The sequence below is a fragment of the Condylostylus longicornis genome, unplaced genomic scaffold (genome assembly GCF_029603195.1).
Source record: "Condylostylus longicornis isolate FDR11 unplaced genomic scaffold, ASM2960319v2 ptg000014l, whole genome shotgun sequence".
Lineage (NCBI taxonomy): Eukaryota > Metazoa > Arthropoda > Insecta > Diptera > Dolichopodidae > Condylostylus > Condylostylus longicornis.
Genome location: NW_026577983.1, coordinates 1,058,847 through 1,082,909, shown reverse-complemented (window position 1 = coordinate 1,082,909; position 24,063 = coordinate 1,058,847). Strand labels below are relative to the sequence as shown.

Sequence of the window (24,063 nt, the reverse complement as noted above, 5' to 3'; positions counted from 1 at the left end):
CATCATTGTTGATATTTTATAGAGCTGCCAGGTGTTACAAAATATGTTCTAACATAGTGTAAATTTTTAAGTTTTTTTAAATTTTGCTATAAATTCTAATTTTTCTTTTCATTTCATCACTCCTAGGAGGAGCATACGGGTTAGTGCGTGATATCATAGATAGTCACTTCCCAGTTTCATTGAGTCATAGAGTTATAACTAGATGACTTGCTTGCCGTACTTTTTTATTATTTATATTAAATATTACAGATATTATGGATATATGAAAATTACTTGTATACTAATTTTTTCATTTTATAAGTATTGTGCATTAAGCTGTAATAATATTAAATATAATTTTTTATAGTGACCTTGGAAGCACTGCAAATGGCAATGGTATAACATACAGTTAGATCGGTTAGTTAGTTATTTTAGTTTAAATTAACAAAGAACAGATTTAAATTAATTTCTTGTCTAAGAATTTTATAGAACCCTGAGAAAACAACTTTAACAACGAAAATTAAATTTCAAATTGAAATTATGAGAAATTATTTATTTTGAGAAACAATACCGCATAGTTAACATCTGTAGCAGTAAAGAAAAAATACTTAATAATTTTTATCATATTTCTGATTTTAGAACTAAGTGAGATATGCAGCTCAAATTTCTTCATAATTTATTTTATTTATTTATTCCAATTTACTCAAAAAGAGCTAAATATCTCGTACAGAGTTTGATATTCAAAGAATATATGTAGGTACTAATACTTTTGCTATCTAAACTAATACTTTTGCTAATTTAGCTTTATATAATAATGAATACTAATTTTTACTTTGAAACCGTTAGGCTATTATTGTAATGTGTTTTAATGAAAACATAATATAGAACTTTGTTGTATGTAATTGTCCAAAGTAGTGTATAAAAATTAATTTTCATATAAATTAACTTACATATTATTTATAAACTTTGAACTTTAATTGTAATTTAAAAAACTATAACTCATATTTTTTAGAATTCTTTTTGCTTGTATAGTTTCTAAAATATCTGCATTCTACATTAAAGAATAATAGAATCATAACATTTCTACACATGTGAAGGGAAAAGATTTTCCGTAACTTGTTTTTAATAATGCTTTCCAACTTGTTTTTGTATCTAAGAGAGTTTTTAATAATGAAAAATCTATGTATACGTTGTTACTTAAACATGTTAATAATTAAATTTTGATGTTTTTATTTGGAACACTTTATTTTCTATGATTTATTGTATTTTTTTTAATATATTGCGTGCCAAAATAATCCCATACATATTTTATTAATATTATTATTCCACATTGTTGGTATAATCGGATATAAGAACCTTCTTTTTTCTCTACTAATTGCTAAAAATAGAGATTTTTTTTTTATTTTTATTGAAAATTAACTGGAATTTCTAAGAAGTACATACAGTAAATTAAAAAATAAGTAAATTATCAAAAATTCTGACACGATTTATTTTTTCAGCACGCTATATCTTTTAATAAATATACTGAAAGTACATAAGTTGGTAAGATTTAAGAGTTATATAAAATAATTTTTAAAAAATTGAAGATCAAACTTTTGTTTTTAGTAGCTCTTTCCATTTCTTTTACTTTATTTAATTTTGAAATTAAGGAATAATATTTGTATATTCCGAAATATTTGTGTAATTAATTCCCGCGAATTTCGATGATTGCAAATCATATATTAAATAGAATAACTCAAAACTTAAATTTATGAACAATTTATGTATTTAAATAACTTGGCAAATTAAGAATGCATACCCATTTTTACAAATGCTGCCCGCTACCGTAAAATCTGAAAGATCGCATCTTGATTAATCTTATATCGTAAATTTATGATTTTGATAGCATTAGCAATAAGTCTATAAATAACACGATACTTTTCCTATTGTTAAATCCAATAATTTCCAGTAAATCAAATCTTATGAATTTAGTGAAAGTTACTCATTTAACAATTTAATCGATTTTAGAAAATTCATTAAAGTTTTTGAACTTTTTTTACGATCGTAATATGTTTTTTTTATAATATATATAATTCGAGGGCCGTTTGATCGACTTAAAATTATCCGAGTTGGACACAATTTCGACAGAACTGAACAATCTTGAGACGAAAATTTCAAATATTGCAACTATTAAGCTAAAAAAACTTAAAAGGGTTTGTCTTATTATGACATAAAATTTAGCGGTAAATGTAGAAACAAATTTTTCCATGTTAGTTCAAGTTTTTATGATTCAACGACACATGTAAAAAATTGTTTTTTAAATGATTTTTAAAATTTGTTGCTTATCTATTCAAAATTAAATTTTTTTTTGATTTGTCTGGATCCAAAATGTTAATGCATATTTGACATCCCTACAAGTTCTTATTTTTTTTTGTAAAATATGAATATTTTATGATTTTTTCTTTCCTTTTAAATAAATTTTTTCTGTGCATATAAGGATTTATGTGTCAGAAATGCTCATATTAAATTCTTGTGTATGTAATATGAATTTTTCTTCATTTATGTTAAACCCTTATAGCTATGTATATTCTTACATAAAACTTATCATACCAGTACATTTTATTCATCCATCGTTCTTTTAAATTATAGAATTTCTCAGGATAGCTTAAAAGAAATTTTTTTTTTACTGCTATATTACATAATATGACGATTCTTTCTCTGATGATAAATGAAAAATTTTATAATAGTCAAATTCTTAACAGAAAAACAAGGAAAATAATATTTTAAAAATAACAATGTACATGTCAAACAATAAAAATTACATTACCCAGGAAATTAATTAAATTTGCAGAGGAGAGTATTGTATGTGTATAGAAGAACAAAAATATTCAAGAAAGTAAAAAAGCAATTATTTTTTACAAATAGTTAAAAAAATTATTATGTATAGGTTTAATAACTTGTATACATTTGTTGTATATGTATATGTATTATGCAATGAATGCAAATGAAAATGATTATGATTTCGTACAGTAAGTTTGAGATGAAAAATTACTTGTACAAATATTGAACTCACAGTCCACTAGATACTCGTATTAAATTAAACTATGAAATTAAAAAAAAAATGAATTGATATTACAGATTCTTTCTTAAACATTCCTTTCTTGTCCTTAACCTGAATTTTATTAGCTTACAATGTTATATAAGAGAAAATCATATCTATATTTCCAATAAAATTTACTCAACTATTCACCATCACCTGATAGGAAATAAAAATGAAATTACTTAGCAACTTACTTTTACAACGAATACTTCAGCCTCACCCAATAATTATTGTAAGAAATTTATAATAAAAATTATAACGCCACATGACAATTTTTAACAACAAAAACACATATTTTTTGTTTTACATCATTTATCTTCTACAATCACCGAATTTGGACCAAAAGTTCAAAGGTTTGCCATTTTAAAGTGCATTTACAATCAATAACTATATAAAGGCAAGATAAATATTCACATTTACTTATATAATATAGACACGTTCTTTTTACTTAAAAATATTGAAACGAAGCCAAGGACAAAGTTCAATATTATGATGTCCCTTCATATTAATTTAATAAATCTTCATTATCTTTAATTATTTTTATGAAAAACAGAAACAGAAAAAAATTATACAAAAAAAAAAAACTCGAATAATGAAAGATCAGATGTGAATTTCAATAATTTCAACCTAAAATTGGATTATCGCTTCAAAAGTTAATGAAAAAATTCTTATTAAACGACATGCTATAATTAAACACCACTCCTTTGGTATTCACTTTAAATGTTAAATTTATGTATAAAAACCAATATTATGCCACCACACCCATATCTGGAGCAGCACACTTCACATATTATTCGTATTACTTGTACTTTATATCCTGACAAATAAAAAATAAAAAAATGAAAATTAAGTCAGAAAATATGTTACCGGTATGGCTATGAAATTTTTCTTCTGTTCAATTTTCGAGTTAATTTCTTTTTATATACGAAGTTCGTTGTTTTCTCCTCAATTTAAGGTTTATTAAAAAAAGAGATGAATTTTAAGTTAAGGTTACTTTTGAGTTGAATTTTTTTTTATTTTATTGTGTAGAGTAGTTTTACAAATGGTTGGCATTCAAATCTACTTTTAACTTTGAATAACTCATTGTTTCTAAATTAAAATTAAAAGCAAATTTGTTTTGAATTATGTTTTTCCTTATTTTAATATAACAAACTACGTTTTAGACTCTGTACTGAAATTATAATTATATATTTCTTGTATTAATTTCAGGATTCATCACCAATACACAATCTGGCTAATTTAAAGAAAAAACCATTTCATTCCCAAATAAAGTCAAGACATGATGAAAATAATTTACAATCAATAATAATTGATGATAATGAAACCGAACACCTATTGCAAAATAATAATAACCAAATTCATATACAACCTCAAACACATCAGATATCTAGTCAAAAGGTAAAACTTTATAGTAATGGAACAACTGAAAATACAATATATGAGCAAGAAACATTCCCGTCCAAAATAAATTTAAATGGCAGTATTAATAACATTCAGCAAAATAAAATTACGACAGCTCAAAAAAATGAAACTAGCCGTCCCCAAAATTCAACAACAAATTATCAACAATCAGTTATGGGAGCAAATCAAATACCAAGAAAAAAACGTTTTGAAAATTTTATTAAAACATTGGTTGGACGCAAACCATCTAAAGAATTACCAAATAATACGATGCCATCACAAAATCAAAATTATTATTACCAAAATCAACAGAAACAGCAACTGCAGCAGCAGACACAACAACAGCAACAAACACATTTACAAGCATTACAATTACAAGAGAATACAATTTTAGATACCCATCGAACATATCCTCCGCCATTACCATCACCAGAAATTACTATTACACATAGTTCTTCACAAGATTTTACTAAACTTGAATTTTCTGAAAATGGTACTGTTAATAAAAATAATGATATTTATTTTGAAACTGGTAGTAATCTATCAACAGCTGGCTCAGCAATTCATATCTGTGATAGTACAAAAATAACCCAAAGTAGTACCTTATCATTGAATACTGTTCAACAGAAACTTTGGAATTTTATACCTTTATTAAAACGTGAAGGTAGTGCAACAAGTTTATATAATGAAAAATCACAATCAATTGTACAATATACAGGTTTACGAAAATGTGAAACTGTTTTAGCATTATCTAGTAAATCATCAAGTTTATATAATCAAATACCATCAAATTATAATTATGATTATAATAGTAGAGCAAGTGTACCTGCAGTAATATATAATCGTTGTGTTAGTTATAATCCATCTGGTATTAATAATTATAATAATAATAACAATAACAATAATATTACAATAAAACGTGATAGCAATAGCAGTTGTAATGGTATTGAATTACCAATAAAGCCTTTAAATCGCCTTCGTAATAGTTCATCTATAACAAATGCAAATTGCTCACGTTGTTCTAGTCTTTTATCTATTACTGCATCTAGCTCTAGATATTCTTTAAATAATTCAAATAACAATAGCAATAGCAATAATAATAATAATAGTAATAATAATTATTTTAATAATGGTAATAATTTAATTAACAATAATAATAATAATAATGATAATAATATTATAAATAATAGTTGTACTACAGGCAGTATATATGAATCATTAATAAATTCAAAGAAAAATTTAAATTCATCTTCGTATGGTATTACAAGAAATGAAAGTATTACAAGTGGTGGAAGTAGTTGTGTAGATAGTATTGATGGTGGTGGAATAATAGATGGTATGATTAGTTCACCGCAGTCATCAAAAACTGATATTAGTACAACAGCAACATTAAATTCAACAAATGTACAACAACAACATCAAAGAAAATCTTTTAATATACCATTTGTTTGTAAATTATGTTTAAATGATGTTAATAATTCAAGTGATGCAACTATAATTACACAATGTAATTGCAGTTTTTGTACAGAGGTATGTATAATAAAAAATAAGATAATAACAAAAAAATACTTAAATACTTATATTTAAGCTCATTACTTAATTGTATGATAATTAAGGTTATTTAAAACTATTTACTTTTAACAACATTCTTTAAAATTTTACGTTCATAATAATATACAAGTACTTTTTGTTGTCTATTTAACAGCATTCAAATAAAAAAGTATCAAATAAAATGAAACCAATTTAAATGAATTACTGTCATGCAAATGAAAATTATGTCACAAAATAATTAATGTTTTTAATGAAAGTCATTTTGATTTATTTAAAAGTTATTTCTTTTCAGAAATAAAAAATTCTTCTTAATGTTATTCAATTAAATTTCTTTATATAATTGAATTTAATTAAAAGCAATTTAATTAAAAATTATGGTAGTAAAAGTTGAGTGAGTATTTAATAAACTTTCTATACTGTCACCGTTAACGGTTCCTTTTACTTTCTCTTCTATTTAATATAATTGATTTTAATTGAAAAATTTAAAATGTTATTTATTGTAACTATTATTTCACTTTTATTTTTATTGCCTCTCTAACTAACCATTGAAAAATTAATCAATTTAAATGCATTCATTTAATTATTTCAATTCATTTATACTTTCTCTGATTTCATAAGAAGGCAATCGAGACAGAAAAGTCAATAAAACAAACATACTTTTTAAAATTAAATAAAAATTGTTGACAATCAATATTTTTGTTGATAAAATTTTATTGAATCTTGAAATTTTTCTAACTTCAATTCTAGAAGTTAGTTAAAAAAGTTTTCAACCTAAAAAGTTATTAAAATTTTCCAACTTAAAATGAAAAGTTTAAAATAAAATATTTGTGTTGTTTACCTAAATTTAGCATTGAATTTAACTTTGATTTTCAAAAATCAATTGAGTTCTGGTTATATGCACTAAAAGTAATTTGAATTTTAAATTCTTATTCTCTCTGAATCACAATTTTCTATCCTTGCATTAACGATTTAGCTATATTACTTTTATTTGGCATTTGCATAAAGGTTTTTCTTGTAATTATACTAAAATTTCGTGAATATTACGGCGGAGCTGACTATTTGTCGGTGTAAAATATTATAATTTCACGAACTTGGAACTGTGCTGCATATTTTCATTCATTTCATATCTTAAAAATTCGTGTTTGGGAATTTTTTTCTTAAACAAGTGAATTAAAAAATTTAAAATAATTTTTATAAAAAACTTCTTTATTTTTAACCAAAAATCGACAAAAGGAAAACGTATACGATATACACTCAACTTCTTCTTATTCAGAGAGTTAAAAAACGGGAACGAAAAGATCTTAATTCGAAAAATTTTTATAAAATTTTATTTTAAATAAAATTTAGTAGTAAAATAAAATTTAACCACATCCCAATACCGCCATTTAATATTTGGGTCAAATTAAATCAATCGAAAGAAAATTAAGAAGAATAACGAAATCCTTGACGCGTAAACACCACAAATTAATCGGTTTGGTTAATTTAAATAAAAAATTTAATTTATTTGAAATATGACAAAAATGTTAAATAAATCATAAAAATGGTATGTTAAGTAAATGAAAGCCGATATAAATACAATATATACATACAAACACTCACATATATTCGTGCAAATTTAGGTTTTTTGGAATTCAACAAATAAAAAATTTAAAGTTTTAGTGCAACAAATCCTCAAAAATTGAAGTATTTCAGAACTGTTTAACAAAATTTTAATATATAAATTTTAAGTTTTTAATGCATTACACAAAATTTATAAGATTCATATAAATTCTGAGAAACATTTCAAAAATATTATACAAGCTGATTACAATTTTCTAAACTTACAATTTATCATAATTAAATTTTCATAAAATCAAAAACGCTCCATTACATCGAACCATTATTTCTGTCAACAATATGATAAAATAAAATTTATACGTTAATAATTTATATACCATATACCTAATAAGTATATATATAAAAATGATTATATAAGGACATTTTTTCCAAAAAATCCCAGAATGAACAAGATAAATGTGAAACGCTATAAAATATTCTTAACTTTATAATGTAGAATGTATTCTTTAACAAACTTACAAACAAAAAAAATAGAGCATTTTTTAAAAGTTAAATAGTTGGAAATCCTTGTGAAAGAAGAAAAGAATTTCTGGTAGGATATGTCCGAAAAAAAAGAAACTTTATTTTTAATCCTCTGGAAATACATAGAAATACATAAGTGTAACACAGTATTAAAGTATACCAAAAAGTCTGTCCAAATGTGTATCAGTTTTAAGCTCACATAAAAATTTTTGAAAATAAAATATTAAAAAAAAAATACAATTTTCTATTGTCCTACATTAAAGATTTATCGTTCTATTAAGATCGGAGCTTGTGGTTTACTCTGTATATAGGAATTTTACTTTAAAAACTAGTCACATACATTAGGTTTTCGACCCGATATACTATATAGTGGAACTCTATGTGGAATTTTAAGTTGTTCGAACCTGTTCGATTATCCATCTCTTATCGAAACGTGCAAGCGAAATTTAAAATAAAATGTACAATTTTATTACAATGTGTACAATTTTACCCTTCCGGAGTAGAAATCTTCTTTATAAGATTCTAGGAAAGTTTTTAAAAATTTCAATTCAACAAATCTGATCACGTTAATGGCTACTATGTTTTATCATATTTTAATATTAATATCAATATGCAACACGATGAAAAGTTCTTTATTCCAATTTTAAGGAAAAATTCAAATTTTTTACATATTTTAAAATTACATAGCCGCTTAAAAGTCTAGTACAAATACAATGTGTATATTATTTAATTTAAGATCTATTTTCAACTGCATTAGCTTTTCAATATGTTCACGAGAGTCAAATTTTCTACTAAACAATAATTCACCGTTATATTATGTGTTCCTGAAAGAAAATTAAAAAAAGAAACGTAAACTTTGTCTAAATTCTTCAGAAAATATAAAAACTTTACATTTAGTGCCGAAATTTCAAAAATGAATGAAGACTAATTTTTAAATCGCCTTCAGACCCGATTATATTCAGGGTAAACGAAAAATTTTTCTTTTAAACGTTCGTTTTATAGTTTTTACTCTTATAAACATCAAAACGGCAACACTGATCATAATATTATATAAAACACAAAAATTTCACATTTTATAATACACTTTTATAGTTTACGGATAAAAAAACACACACGCCCCTACATACATTCACTTATATTTATGAATTTATATAAAACTAAATGTTGGTTTTTTTTTTTTATTTTCATCAGCTCAAATACTTTCTAAAGAATTTTTAAGCACAACATAAAGAAAAAAAAAAAAATTTAAATATATGTGTTATTTGCAGTTTATTTTTCATCTCCATTGTTATAACTCAAACTTGGGTAATAGTTATTTACCAAATGTGCTTATATTGTTGGCAAAACATACTAATCCTTTTAGAAGAAAAATGAGTAAAGCACTTTATATGTTGAACGTGAGACAACGTATTTGACATAAATTTACTAAGCAAAAAAATGAAAAATTCATTTTTACAATTTTCTATTAGAAATTTTTTAAATTTTTTTGCAGTAACTTTGTTTTTACTTCTATAAGTAAAAAAACAATTTTTTTAAACCACTATACGAAAGCATACACAGAGCTATAATTTAATAATATTGTTCAAAAATTTGTAAAAAACAATAACCCCAACATTTTTTATAAATATTACCAAAATACAAAAAAAGAACAAATATTCAACCTCCCTCAAATTCTTTATTTTTTACATAGAACCAATTATGTAAAGCATAGCGGTTAACTCCATAAAGTATACAAAGTCAATTGTTCTTTTTTTTCCCCAGTTCACAGAAATCATTAGCAGCAAAGAGTATTTCCCATTTCATACTTAATGCATTTTCACGTAGTGTATGTATAACATGTTTGTATACCGATTCATTTCGAATTTTTGCTCGAGATTCGTTCGATAAAAACTTCGGCACATTATAAACTTTACCTTGCCTATTGACATATACACAAAATCACAAAAAAAATTTTATTTTAAAAATATTGCATAATTTCAGGGGATTTTCAATAATTCATTCTTAAGGGACTTAAATCATAAATTTTTTTTTTTTGATTTCGCACAATGAAAAATTCAGAAATACTAAATATTTAGCAAATTTTGGCAGTTTTTTAATGTCCTTAGAAACCAACACTTTTCTATATGTTACTTTTCTATATCTATATATTTTTCTAAACATAAATTTATCAGACATGCTACTTATGCAGTTTTCATAGACCAAACACTCTTTATAATAAAATCTAAGTTAAAACTGAATTATCCAAAATCCGCTATAGATTTTATAAGGGGCCACACAATTTATGAAGTGGCCCAATTTATGTGCCACGTAATTTATACGGTGGCACCTATTTAGACAGTCGAAAACCTCAAAAAAAAAACTCGTGAACCCAAATTGAAAATCACGAATTTAGATATAAACCCAAAATATTAACAATACTGAAATCAAATTATTTCTTCAATTTTCAATCAAATATTAATTTTGATATTTTTAAACATAAAATTGCAATTAATTTTTTATAATTTATCCATTGAAAAAATATGTTTTTCTTAAATATTTTTTTAATGAAATTTTTATTTTATTTTAATTTACATGAGAAAATTTATTGATAAAATCTTTATTGAGAAAAAATATTCGAAATCATTAAGAATATTTAAATTAAATTGCGTATTCAATATTTTCGAAATTTTAAAGTCAATAAAAAAAGTTTTTATTCCTTATATATACATACATACAACATATATGTCCATATATAGATGTATGTATATGGATGTAGGTTTAATATTTTCAAAATTTCAAACAAATCCTAATAAATCAAAACTTTTTAACTTTGAAACCATAATTCTTATTTACATAAAGTATACAAACATGACGTACATATGTACATACGTTTCTCATATTCATCATTATTATAATATCCTTAAAATTTGATGCAAATTCTAAATAACTATGTATATTTTAATATATACATTTGTACACATGCACATTTAGATATTATGTCGAAATTTTGAGTTTTGTTGATAAATCATTGGCAATTAAATGTCAACATAGAAAATTTTTTAATAACAAAAAGATTCACATATCAAGTATGTATGCCTATAGGACAATACACACATGCTCATGTGATAAAATTTTCTTATTGTAAATGAATTTATGTATAACTTAAGATTATAATATACTCATATATATTATTTAATCCACATAAATGTGCAATACCGGATTTACTTACATGCTAAATAGGCTGTTACCTGGGGTCGCATTTATAAAAAGGGTAGAAAAATCACAAATTTGCCTTTAACTCTAATTCTAATTTTAGTAAAATGAGTTAAAATTAAAATGATAATGAATAGAAATAGTTTGAAATGGTTTATTAATTTTATATAACAATATTGTGATGGGGTGGCAATTATCACAAAATGCCTAAATGTGTATTATTAAAATTCACATGAAAAAATGCGTTAGTACACGCTTTTTTCAAAAAATTTTTACTTTTAGGCTATTTTAGAAATTCAGTAATTAAATCAATGTACATTCTTTGTATACAGTTAGAATGTATGCAAAGAATGTAAATAATGTCCAAAATTTTCATGAATATTTAATTGCGCATTTATTAACAGAGCTTAGGGCCCTTAATAACTATATAATCCGGCTCTGCAATATGTTATTAAGTGTATTCAAATTTTAGACATTAATATTACAACATCGACTCAAAGTTCTGCTAGGGGAAACAAAATTGAATTTTAGATTAATTTTAATTGCAAATTCAAAACAATTAATTTTTTTTAATATTGTGTAAAAGCGCATATGAGAACTGTAGCTAAAAAAATTTCTGCTACAATATAAATGTATAATATGGGGCAAATTAATAACAGGCCAAAATTCAATATACGTATATATATACATATGTGTTAAATTTTGAATATATATACATATATATTAAAATTTTCGATTACAAGTAAATAAATTGAAAAATTATTACATTTATAATACAAAAGTGAAATTTAACTTTAGAAATACATTCTTAAAATTCAATTATTTTCTATTTTATATTTATTTTATATGACTTTATTCTCTTTACAATATTAATTTAAAACTTGTTCATTATAAATTGGATTTTTGGAATTGGAATTAATAAAAAAATTATTTGTATTTTAGTATCAAATTTTTAGTTTGGTATATTTAAAAGCAAATAAGTATTTTGTATTCAGTATATTATATATAACATAGCACAATTTAATTATAGCACACAGTCTTTCAACTAAAAAATTTCAGCCAGTAATCGCATTAGAAAATTAAAAATTGAATTCACAACTACTTCTTCACCACCTTCAATTAAAATCTCTTAATTTGTAGATTACATTGAAGCATTCATTGCGATATAAACAGTACTAGAATTACCAATAAATTATACAGATTGCAGTCTAAAACCCAACTTCTGCAAAGCATGCTCCTTCTTCAAAATCTTCATATTATATAGATAAATTTTAGTAATCACTTATTTAAGAAAGTCATGTTTTTTTTTCTCAAAATTTGTCAATGAAAATCTTTAATCAAAATACGCATAAGGAAAGCGCTCTGTTATTCATTTTTGTAAATTCCAAGAACTGCTTCAATCTAGGTCTGATATAAATTTTTCATTCCAGTTACAGTAATATGAAATTCCAAACATGGATTACTTTAACTATTTCTTTTTAAAAGCTGCTGTAGTTGTGAATATTAAGGTGCTGTGCCCGTAAATCTAACTCCCATTGTACAATAATTTTAGAATTACAAAAGAGATTTTACACTACTATACACATTTTTATTAGATAATAGTCTCCATGAAATAATTAAAAGAAAAATTAACCCAATTATAAATCCATGAAAATCTAATCCAATATTCAAAGCTTTACACAGGATCTTAAAACAAATAAAAAATTCTTCAACATTATCATACTAATTCTTCTGTCTATAATAATAATGAATTTTTCATTGATGAAATTTCCATATTATAATTTTAATAATCAAAATAAAGTAGACGAAAATTGCCTATTTAAAGAAATTTTTATGATTATAATACAAAAAAAAAAAAAAACAACAAACAAAATTAAATATACAAAAGAAATTTAGAAAGAAAAGGATAATCTCTACTATAAAAACAAAAAGGCGAAAATCCTTATAAATTTTTGCGTATATTAAAAATGTACATATATCCATATTAAAAACACACATATATGTGATATGTATAAGACACTGTTTTGTAGGTTTATATGTAAACTGACTATAAAAATTGTAATGAAATAAGGTTAAGTGGTTGGTTGGTTTTTATGAAATCGATTAATATGATAATTTGACCTTGCCCTTCCTAACAATGTTATACTATGTTATATGATATATATACACATACAATATTTACAATTTATAAACATATTCATACATTTATATGATATTTTTGTTTAAAAATTGATTAAAACCACGCGAATGCAGTTGAGTAAATGTAATTGGTATTATGAAATTTCCATTTCCATTTGAAATACTAAAAAACATGAACAAAAATTAAATAAAATTTCTTCTTATTGAAGATATTTCAATGTGATTTGAGAATGAAACTAGATAGCATAAATTTGTAAGGGATATTTAAATGAGATGTGGGTAGTTGGGATTTAAAAAAGGTTAAGAGTTATCCATGGGGAATTACTTGGAGTATTTACGGATGAAATTGCTTTTAACAAATATATATGAAAAATAGTGAAATTTTTGTACATTTTTGTTAACATGTACATTTTTAAAGCATGCATCATGTAAACATACAATACAAACAAACATCAATATTTTTGATATCAATCCCACATATCACGGTGATATAAAAACCTCGGATATATGCAAATATACATATCTTTTTATCGAAAAATTAAAAAAAAAGGTAACTGACATCAAATTTGAGGGTAGTATGCAAATATATACAAGATTCACAAGCTTATGAGTTTTTAATGTCGCAATTGTTTAATGTTGTTAAATAAATTTGAAGAAAAAACCTATAAGCAATTCAAAATTATTACAAAAATTCGAAACTGAATTAAAAAAATTAAAAGACCCGAAAGTTGTCGCGACCACTTCTTACAGATTTCCTTGAATTTCATATTTGTAGTTTCGTTTTTCATTTTTGCCTTGAGAATATTTTTAGTTGAAAGAAAAAAAAATTTTTTTTTATTTCAATTTTCTCTTCCTCTCCTTTATTTTCTTTTTTTTTTTTCGTTTTGATTTAAATTGGTGTTGTAACTACAGAAATTTTCATGTTTAAAAGAATTTTCACTATAGTTACCTATAACATGACTTATGATACATTCAAACATACTAGGCGTACATATTGCTTATATGCATATGTGAACATGTAGCTGTTACAAATTCACATGTATTATTATGATATATACGGTTATATATTATATTAATAGCTACACTCATACATTTATATAAATGACACTGATTATATACGAATGTGTAATAGAAAAGGCTTCAATGAATTTCAATGTATCGCATTCAGGAAAGAAAAGATATAATTTATTAAAGAAAAGATTGTTACAAGGTTAATAAATAAATTGAATGCCATTTAATAAAAGCATAAAGAAAAAAAATGGATTTAATTAAAAATAATTTTAGTTAAACAAAAAAAGGAAATTAATAGGAACTTTTTTATTAGATTACTTTTTAGAATGTATCGGATTAAATTGAATACAATTATAAAATATAAAAGCGATTTAGTACATTCATACATATGCAGATTGCTATAATAAAATATTATAGTTTTTATTTTTATAAAAAATAAATTATTCTAATATCCTTTATGTCCTTTTCTTTTTTTGAAAATTATTTCTTTAAATATGCAATGCTAATCCGTTTACATATATATATATATATATATATATTAATTGTCTTTAAAATTATTAATGAGAAAAATTCTTCATTATTCTAGACTTTCAAAGTCGATAATGACAATTTAGAAACAGCAATAATTTTATAATAAAAATGTACGTGAAAATATTTTAGTTACGTAATAACATTGAATCGTTACGCCCCTAATACTGGTTGTTTTTCGATTATAATCTATTTTCTTCTAATCTATCAAATTCATGATCATAAGCCATAATTTTTTTAGGGTTATTAAAAATTGAACATGTCAACAAGGGCGTTAACAATATAGGAAAATACTATATTGTATTTCTACTTTATAAATAACACTGCTTAAATTTACGACACCAACTGCATGAATTTTTAGTTTATAATTGCAACACTTGCACATATGCTCACTATATTTAAAATTACTTCAATGACAAAAATGTAAGTATAATGTATTTGGCATAGTTATAGTGTTCTCGATGATCATTTTTATTAATATTGATTCAAATTAGGTTTGAGATTTCTTTAAACACAAATCTAGAAATCAATCCATATTTACAAAATCATTTAAATAATTGATTTAGTTTTAGACAAATTTTGCAATCATACAAATTGTTCATTTACCTAAATGTCTTGTGAAAAATCGTCGATTACATCATATATAATTCAAAAATAAGATAGCAGACTCAATGAGTGCTATTAAAATCTTCATATATACACAGTTGACTATATTAAAACTTTTGTACTAAATATTTTCCTACAATTTCTGATTAATTACATAATTACTACGTAATTATAGTCAAAATAATTAAACATATATTTCAATAAATTAATGAACATCAATACATCAAATACTATAGAAATCATTTTTATTTCGGAAAACTTCGACTAAATTTATGAGTTTTCAAAGATAACATTTAATTGAAGTTTCCTTTGTATTTATTTACATTTTCATTACTCTAATTTAAATGAACAACATTTAAATGTAATTTGTTCGATGAATTCTAAAAAATCCACTCAAACATTATGTTAATAGGCCAAAAATATGATAAAATTACAATGAACTATAATTAGAATTTCTGAAAATATTATCAAATTTCCATGAAAAAGTGCTTGAAATTTTCCCTTTTTTTTGTTGGATATTTTTCCTTTGAAGTCATTTCATAAAAAAACAAAATCAAATGAATAGGGAAAATTATATTACACGAAATTCTGCCTATAGTTAAGCAAATTTCTGAAATTATCTAAAATAAAACTTTGAAAACGAAAGAGATTATTAAATTTCAAAATATTTCATTTTAAAGTTTGGAATCATAAATTTTCATTTTATGATTTTAACTCTTTGTCAAAACGTTTATTACGCTAAACTCCCAATTTTACTTTATTTCATGAAACAATTTTTTTCTAATTATTTTGTAAAATTTTGCAAAATTTAATTTTTAAAATATGCATGTATCTATAACTATGCATTTAGAAAAAATATAATCTAAATAAAGGTGTGAAATTTTTGAATTTAAATGGGGAAAAATTGAAACATGCCGATTTTACAGAAAATTTTTATACTCGTAATAATTACGTAGTAAAATTTATGTAAAATAAAACAAAAATGAAAATGCACATTACAAATGCATTTCTATACTGGGACATATTTTATTCCAGGAATATTATAATGTCATTGTAAATCCATTTTAAATCATTTGCAATATATCATACTAAAATAAAGCAGTCTAAAAGCTTTAAAATCCTAAACAATCCTATGAATTCAATATAGATTTATTCATATGAAAATAATGTTAAAGATTTTTATTTTATAAATTTATAAATTATACAAAATTCTACATACAATATACATTTACGATTCCAATACAATTATACACGTAATGCTATTCTTATTCATGTATAAAAAAATATCCTTTTGCATTTATTTTTACACTATGTACATGTAAAGGAAGTTTGTAATTGAAATGCAGGCAAAAATCTAAAAGTTAAGATTAAAAATTCAAAATAAAATTTTTGAATTTACATAAATTTACAACTATAAAATAATATATTAAATAAGAATGCATTTTAAGCTCAGACTATGTTTTGAAATAAATGCAATTTCAATATAAAATTTTTTTAATTTTTGTCTGTTTTTAAACCCGTACCAAGTAATGTTCGAAGAGTGTTATAAATTGGCCACTTTATTCGTAACGATATGAGAAATAAACGTTTAGCATACAGACATCGTCTAACGGCGAATTCATTGTCGACATAGCTATGCGTTGCTGTGTGCTTGTCTGTACCAACGGCATATATAAAATGTATTGATTACACCTACAGATTTTTTAGAATTGGTACAGCAAGTTTATTTAATATAGATTCGATCGGGAAACCAATAGCTGTTTTGCAACACTCAAACTGTTTTGTTCATAATTTAGAGACTATAAATCATAGTTATATACTCGTATATGACGTAACTGTTACTTTAAATTTTGTTCTTCATCAGATAGAAGCAATTCCTATATCTTCATCAGTTCTTACAATGCATTAAAATCTTCATCAGTTCTTACAATAGAACCAAAACATATTACGAGTTACAGAAAAAATAATATTATTAAGAGCCATATGAATGTTTTTATTGGAAGTCATATAATTTTTGCAAACATTTGGGCAAGTATCATGGTATTGACACGATCAACTCTAATATTTCTCGTTGATATTCGAAATGAATTTGTGTGAGTTCATACTATAAAAATATACTGTAAGTTCAACATAAATATGGACAATAAAAAGAAGCATTTTATTATGCACAAAATTGTTCTTTATTTCCAAGGATAATTTTATGTCCAATTTTATTCCATTTACTTTATTTTCAAGTAAATTGTATAAATTTTTATTTGTTTCTTGAAATGAAATTTTTTTCAAAACCTTTCAATTGTATATAAAAATATTTTTTGTATATAATTTTTTTTTTTACAATTTTTTACAACTATGTATTAAAATAATTTACTCAGTTTGTATTGGAAATTTTATTGAGATATTTTAAAATATAAAATTTATTATTATAAGAATTTATATTTGACTTGTTATTGAGAATTTTCAATTTAATATTATTGTTATTTAAATATCAAAGTTAGCAAAAAATATTCAATTTTTTAATATATTTTTAAAAAAAATATGTAAAGAATTTTAGTTAGGTCATAACATTTTGCGATATATGTTTATCAAATTCAAGGATTTTTGAGACGTTTCTCTCTAGGTTTGAAAATTGGCAAATTATATGTATAAGAAATATATATTATTTACCGAATCACTGCCCTTCTTGTTTAGTATAGGATCACCGCATTATGAAATTTTACGAACTTAATTCTTAATTAATTTTTTTTAAGTTTCCAAAAAATATCAATTGTATATAAAAGTTTTACTGAATCTCTAAAACTTAAAATAGCAAATCAACTTTAATTAAATTAGCCTAAAAGAAGGCAAATTTATGCTTTCAAATAATTTGTTCAAATAAGATCATGGAAAACAAATTTTAATTAAAATTATTTGCGTGGTGGGCAAACTTAACGGGAATGTAAAATATAAACGTAATTTTTCCGTAGCTTTTGCTTTGCTCTCTATAAATTTGAACAGCCCTTATTTATTATTTAATAAATAAATTACTTTGAATTTTTTATATTTGCTAACATAATTTTATTTTTAATTAACTTTGATAATTTTGAATTAAAATTAAACTTTTCTTAAACTAAAAAAAAAAATAAATTTTCATAAAAATTAAAATTATAAAATTTGTTATATTTTTAGTTTATTAAATTTTAATTTTGTTTAAAAAAGATACCACAAAAATTTCGGATAAAGCATATACCGATAAAAAATATTCTAACCACAATTTTTATAAAACTATTAAATTTTTTAACTTAATTACGTGCAAATAATAAAAAATTCCCCCACATTACGAGTATATTTAATCAAACATATACATACGTTAAATAGATACATACATATAATATTCCTTTATTTTTAATTAATTTTGCGTACATTTGACCTTAAAAACACAAAGTAACTGTACAATGTTTAATAATAATAATAATATTCGATGAATTTATAACAAAGTTTATAGTAAAAATATCTGTTGATCAGAAATTTTAAATATGGGAAAAATAAAAAACCTACAATTTTATTAAATTCATAAAAATTTCGCACATTCTTCTTTAAATTTGCAAGTACATCTAAACTGAAAATTCTTCTTATATATTCTACTGTAAACAAACAGATGCTTTATATTTTATTACTGTATTGTTCTGATGATATTCACGATTCTCAAACAGTAATAATGTATATATGTATAGTGTCAATTAAATAATGAAGGTGATAAAATATTTAACCTCAATTGATATCATAAAAGTGGAAACAAATAGAATAAATAATTTATTTCGCCGTATCTTCTATATTACATACATCAATTCAATATCCAAGCGGAGAAAAGCGCTGACAATAATAATTATTACTCTTATATTGATATTGGCATGACGATGAAATTTATAAGTGTTTGTGAATTGTTGTTGTTGTTGTTATTGACGCTTATTCTTTATTTTAACATTACGTTTTACTTTTTTTATATTTATTTTATTAAATTGTTTTTTTAATAAATTTACAATTCCATTTAAGAATATTTTTTTAATTTAGAGAAATTTGAAGTAAACAATAATTGGGAATAATTTTTATACAGTATTTTTTTACATACATGCTTAAAAAGTATATAACGAAAAAACAGCAAGCAAGCTTACAAAATTTACGTCATGGAAGTTACCTGAGTTTATTATTAAACCATTAGAGGGCGATTATTCAAATTATAATTTTGTGAAATTATTATACGATTACGTTTTCGATTAAAATTTTAAAATGCAGCTGCCCGAATATAGGCCGGACAATCACAAATTTACTGCAACAAATTTAATTAGATTTTTCAAAGTTGAAATTTATGCTGAATATGATCAAATGAAAAATTTCCGCTTCATAAACTTCAATTAATGATGATGATTTAAAATTGAAATCTAAACTAATTTTTATATCAATACTAAAATTAGATTCTAACACTTGTTAACATAACAATATTTCTAATTTTGAATAAAAAATATTGTTCCACATAAATAATAAATAAAAGCTAAGGAACTCGTATTATTCAAAATCCCAATTCCACTTAAACTATAATTTTATTTAAAACGATTATGTAGCCTCTTGTTTAATGTATATATATATAATTTCATATAAATTAAATGTATATAATTTCTTATATAACAAGCGCTTAATAATAATAAAATGCACAATAATAAGTAAAAAAAGAACCATTTATATGTCCTTTAAAATGGTAAGCAATGGTAAGCAATATAAAACCAAAGACAAAAAAAAAAAATTATGAAAATCATTTTTTGTTTCTACTTGTAATTTTCATGAAAGTATAATGATACTTTATTTTCATTCCTGTTCTAAGTGGTTTTCATTTCATATACACAAAAATATCTATATATAAGAATATTAAATTTAATACCAACGATATCAGATTGTCACAAAAAATTTAGGACTTAATTTTATATATGAAATCCTTAATTCTTTTTTTTTTTTCGTTATTACTTTGTTTCTTTCTTTTAATCTCTTTTTTTTCTGCTCTTCTCTATTATAAAATAAACCATTAACATTGAATGACCTTAGAATTACAACGAATCATATGTAGTATGGTCATTTGTAATTGTTAAGGTAAACAGAATTGTCAAATAAAAATTGAAGATTAAAAGTTGAAGCATTTGATAATTTTGAAATAATCTTTAATATTTAAATAAAAAAGTATTAAAAGCATGTGATACTGTTAACCATAATTGTAAAAAGGACGTTAATTAAAATTTTCTCATTTTAATTTTGAACGGGTGAATTTACAACAATTTTGTTATACGCATCCTGTAAAATAAGAGAGACTGGCACTGTTTTGAAGAATAATCCTATAATTTTTTTCTCTATGAGTAGTTGAACTTAATACTTGTCTGTAATTTAATATTTGTTAAGCCGAAAATTTCAGTTGTGGTCCTTTTCTGCTTTGTGATAATCTTTTTTCGATAAAAATGTACAACATTTAAGCATCAAGTTAAACATTTCAAAATTATTAAAAATCTATACATAAATTTTATTAAATATTTAAATTCATAGCCAAATAATAATGGGGTAGTCAATTATTAAAATTAAAACTGTTATAAAGAAAAGTAAAATATTTTTCAATATTCCAAATTTTTTTAATTAATTCGTGTTTTTTTGAGTTTAAATGCCAAAATCATCGACTCCGTTCCTTTATGTCTTGAAATATCCGAAAGAAATATGGAAGATCCTACAAAATCATTTTCCCACCATTAATTTATTATTATTTTCTCACTTATTTTCTCACTACATTAATTTATCATTACTTTCCAATGGTCACTCTGAACGGATGATAAAAATTAAAGAGTAAACAAGTAAATAAAAAAATCATTTTTATAAGTTAAGGTAGCTGCGAAAAATGTTAACACTCAATTTAATTAGAATGTCTGAAATATGAATAAATGGAGGAGAAAGATGCGATAATCTAACATTTTCTCTCTTTTTTTATGTCTCATTTTTAGTTTTGTTGCAAAATAGTGTTTGAATAATTCTTGTTAAAAAAAAATCTTGTACATTTGTACATTTACTGTTAATAGCCTTTTACTAGGTATTATTTCACGGATAGTTAATTAATAACAAACTTTTATATTAGAAAGAGATGGTGTTATACATGTACGTAAAATAGCATACATATATAGCTTTGTAAAGGAAGAGAAAACTAAATGAAATAAAAATAATCGTATATAAAAAGATGTTATGTAAGGACATAAAAAAAAGTTCCAATTGCAAAATGGCTTGAAACTTAATTATGAAATAACGAATTCGCTCACACCCAATTAACAATAAACAAAAGAAAAGACATTTCATTTAATCATCGAAGGATTAAATAGAAAACCATTAAGTACAGAAAAAAAGGACATTTTTTCTATTACAATATTATAACTTCTTTTTTTTTCTTTCTATAGAAGACATTATTTTCTCATCATTTTGTATATTTGTCATGTATAATTGCTTATATATACGAGAATTTATTTTATTATGCATACGAAAGATATTATCACTTTTTTAAGGCCCCGAAAAATATGCAATTTATTAAAAATGTTTTGTTATTAAGTTGGTTATGTTTGTTATTTGTTTAATTTTTACGTAAGATGTTGTAGAAAATAAAGTCATTCTTTGATTAAAAAATATTGTTCATAAAAAGAAACTTGAAATAAAATGAATATACTTGAATACTATAAAATGAATACTTGAATAAAATTGAATATTAACCTTAAAGTTGAGCTGAAATTATGTTTTCATATATTAAAAAAATTACTCGTACGTGCTATTTAGAAGTGGTACCGAAATTGTATTTATGCAATAACCTTGCAGATGTAGAAACAGTTTTACACATTGCCTCTAATTTATTTCCTTTTGTGTGATGAGGAATTTCGAGGAGATCAAAGTAATTAGAAAAGTATGTTGTAAATTATTAATTAGAACAAGCAATTTGTGACTAATATTTCAGCTCGCGTTCAAATGAGTTTATAATTTAAATCGAAATAATCAGTTGCATATACACTTATTTTGCAATACAAGGTAATTATTATTCAATACATTTAATAATTGGCATATAATTTATATATTTATCCATATTTACTAAATTCGATATTTTACAACTAAATTCGATAGTTTATTAAAATTTTACATAATTACAAATTTAAGTAGCCTCGCTTTAAATGAAACTTTATTAAATTTCTGCTAAATTTAACATAATTGTGTATTCAAAACCATAATGTTAATTTAGTAACCAAAAATTGTTTTACACTTAAGAAAATCCAAATAAAACACAAGAATTTCTAATTTCTATTACAGTAAATCAATAAACTCTAAAGCAAATACAAATAACTGGCATTTACATATACATGTACACATATAATCTCATAACCATAGAATATTTTATAATTATATTCTTAAGAATTTTAATTTTAATCCTTATGGTATTTAAATTTTCGTTAACATTTAATTCTATTTAAAATATTTTCATAGATAGCCATGCTTCATTATTTCATTATTATAAGAAATTGTTCATTGAACCGACCATCTAAAAAAAAAATAAAATTCTTATGGTCTCCTTTAATTATTAAATTATTAAAAAATGAATCTAAAAATAAAATTCCAAAAATTAAATATTTGTTTAGCCGAACATTTCTGTTGCGGTCATCTTCTTCATTATCATCATCTCTTCAATTATATACCAATACATAGTTTTAGTTCAATGGCCACAATAAATGAAATTTTTTGATTTTCGGTTGTTGGTTTTTTTAATTTTTTGGGGTTTTTTATTTGCAAATTGATATTTTATAAAAAGCAACCCGAAAATCACTTTGAATAATGTAAATATTATTTTTTTTTTTTCTAAAACTTTTTATTTTAGTTCAATAAACGCAAAAATCTTTCTGTGTCATAAGAATTTTTGAAAAATAACCTATTTGTTTTGTATAAATTTTTCTCTACTGAGTGTACATTTGTAGGAGTAACGTTCAATGTCAATTTAGATTAATTGAACCAGGGCTCTATTAATCAAGTAGTGAAATCGACTAATAAAATGCCGCTTTACTATGAAGTTCCTTACAAATTGAATGTAGTGAGGTACTATGATTGTATAAAAAATATTTTCACATAAACAAAACAATTGGATTGAAACAAAACGAGTCTAATAAAAGAAGTTTTAAATATATTTTTTGTCTCCTTCAGTCTGAACGTAAACTGTCCACTTCTGTAATCTAAATGCTCTCAAAAAATTATAAAAATTTATTTAATATAAAAATTTTCTGCTGTTTTACATAGAAATTGTTTTACATAACGGGAAAAATTACGAAAAGTTAGGAGAATGGATGTATAAAGGAAAAATCATTTTGAGGGATAGATGATTTAATTAAAGATCGTTAGTACTCGATTAGAAAAACCTAAAGATGAAAATTTTTTATTAATCTTTTTTTTTTTGTCACCGCATGATATTTTAAATTTTA

At 23.3% G+C, this 24,063-nt stretch overlaps 1 protein-coding gene across 1 annotated transcript in view; it reads left to right on the top strand.

Annotated features, from left to right (window-relative positions):
* The window catches only part of LOC129605779 (homeobox protein 2-like), an 80,175-nt gene that overhangs the window by 12,294 nt on the left and 43,818 nt on the right, over window positions 1–24,063 (top strand). Inside the window, exon 3 of the mRNA XM_055515716.1 lies at window positions 4,268–5,989. Within this exon, the coding sequence (XP_055371691.1) occupies window positions 4,268–5,989 (1,722 nt within the window). The remainder of the gene's footprint in view (window positions 1–4,267; window positions 5,990–24,063) is intronic.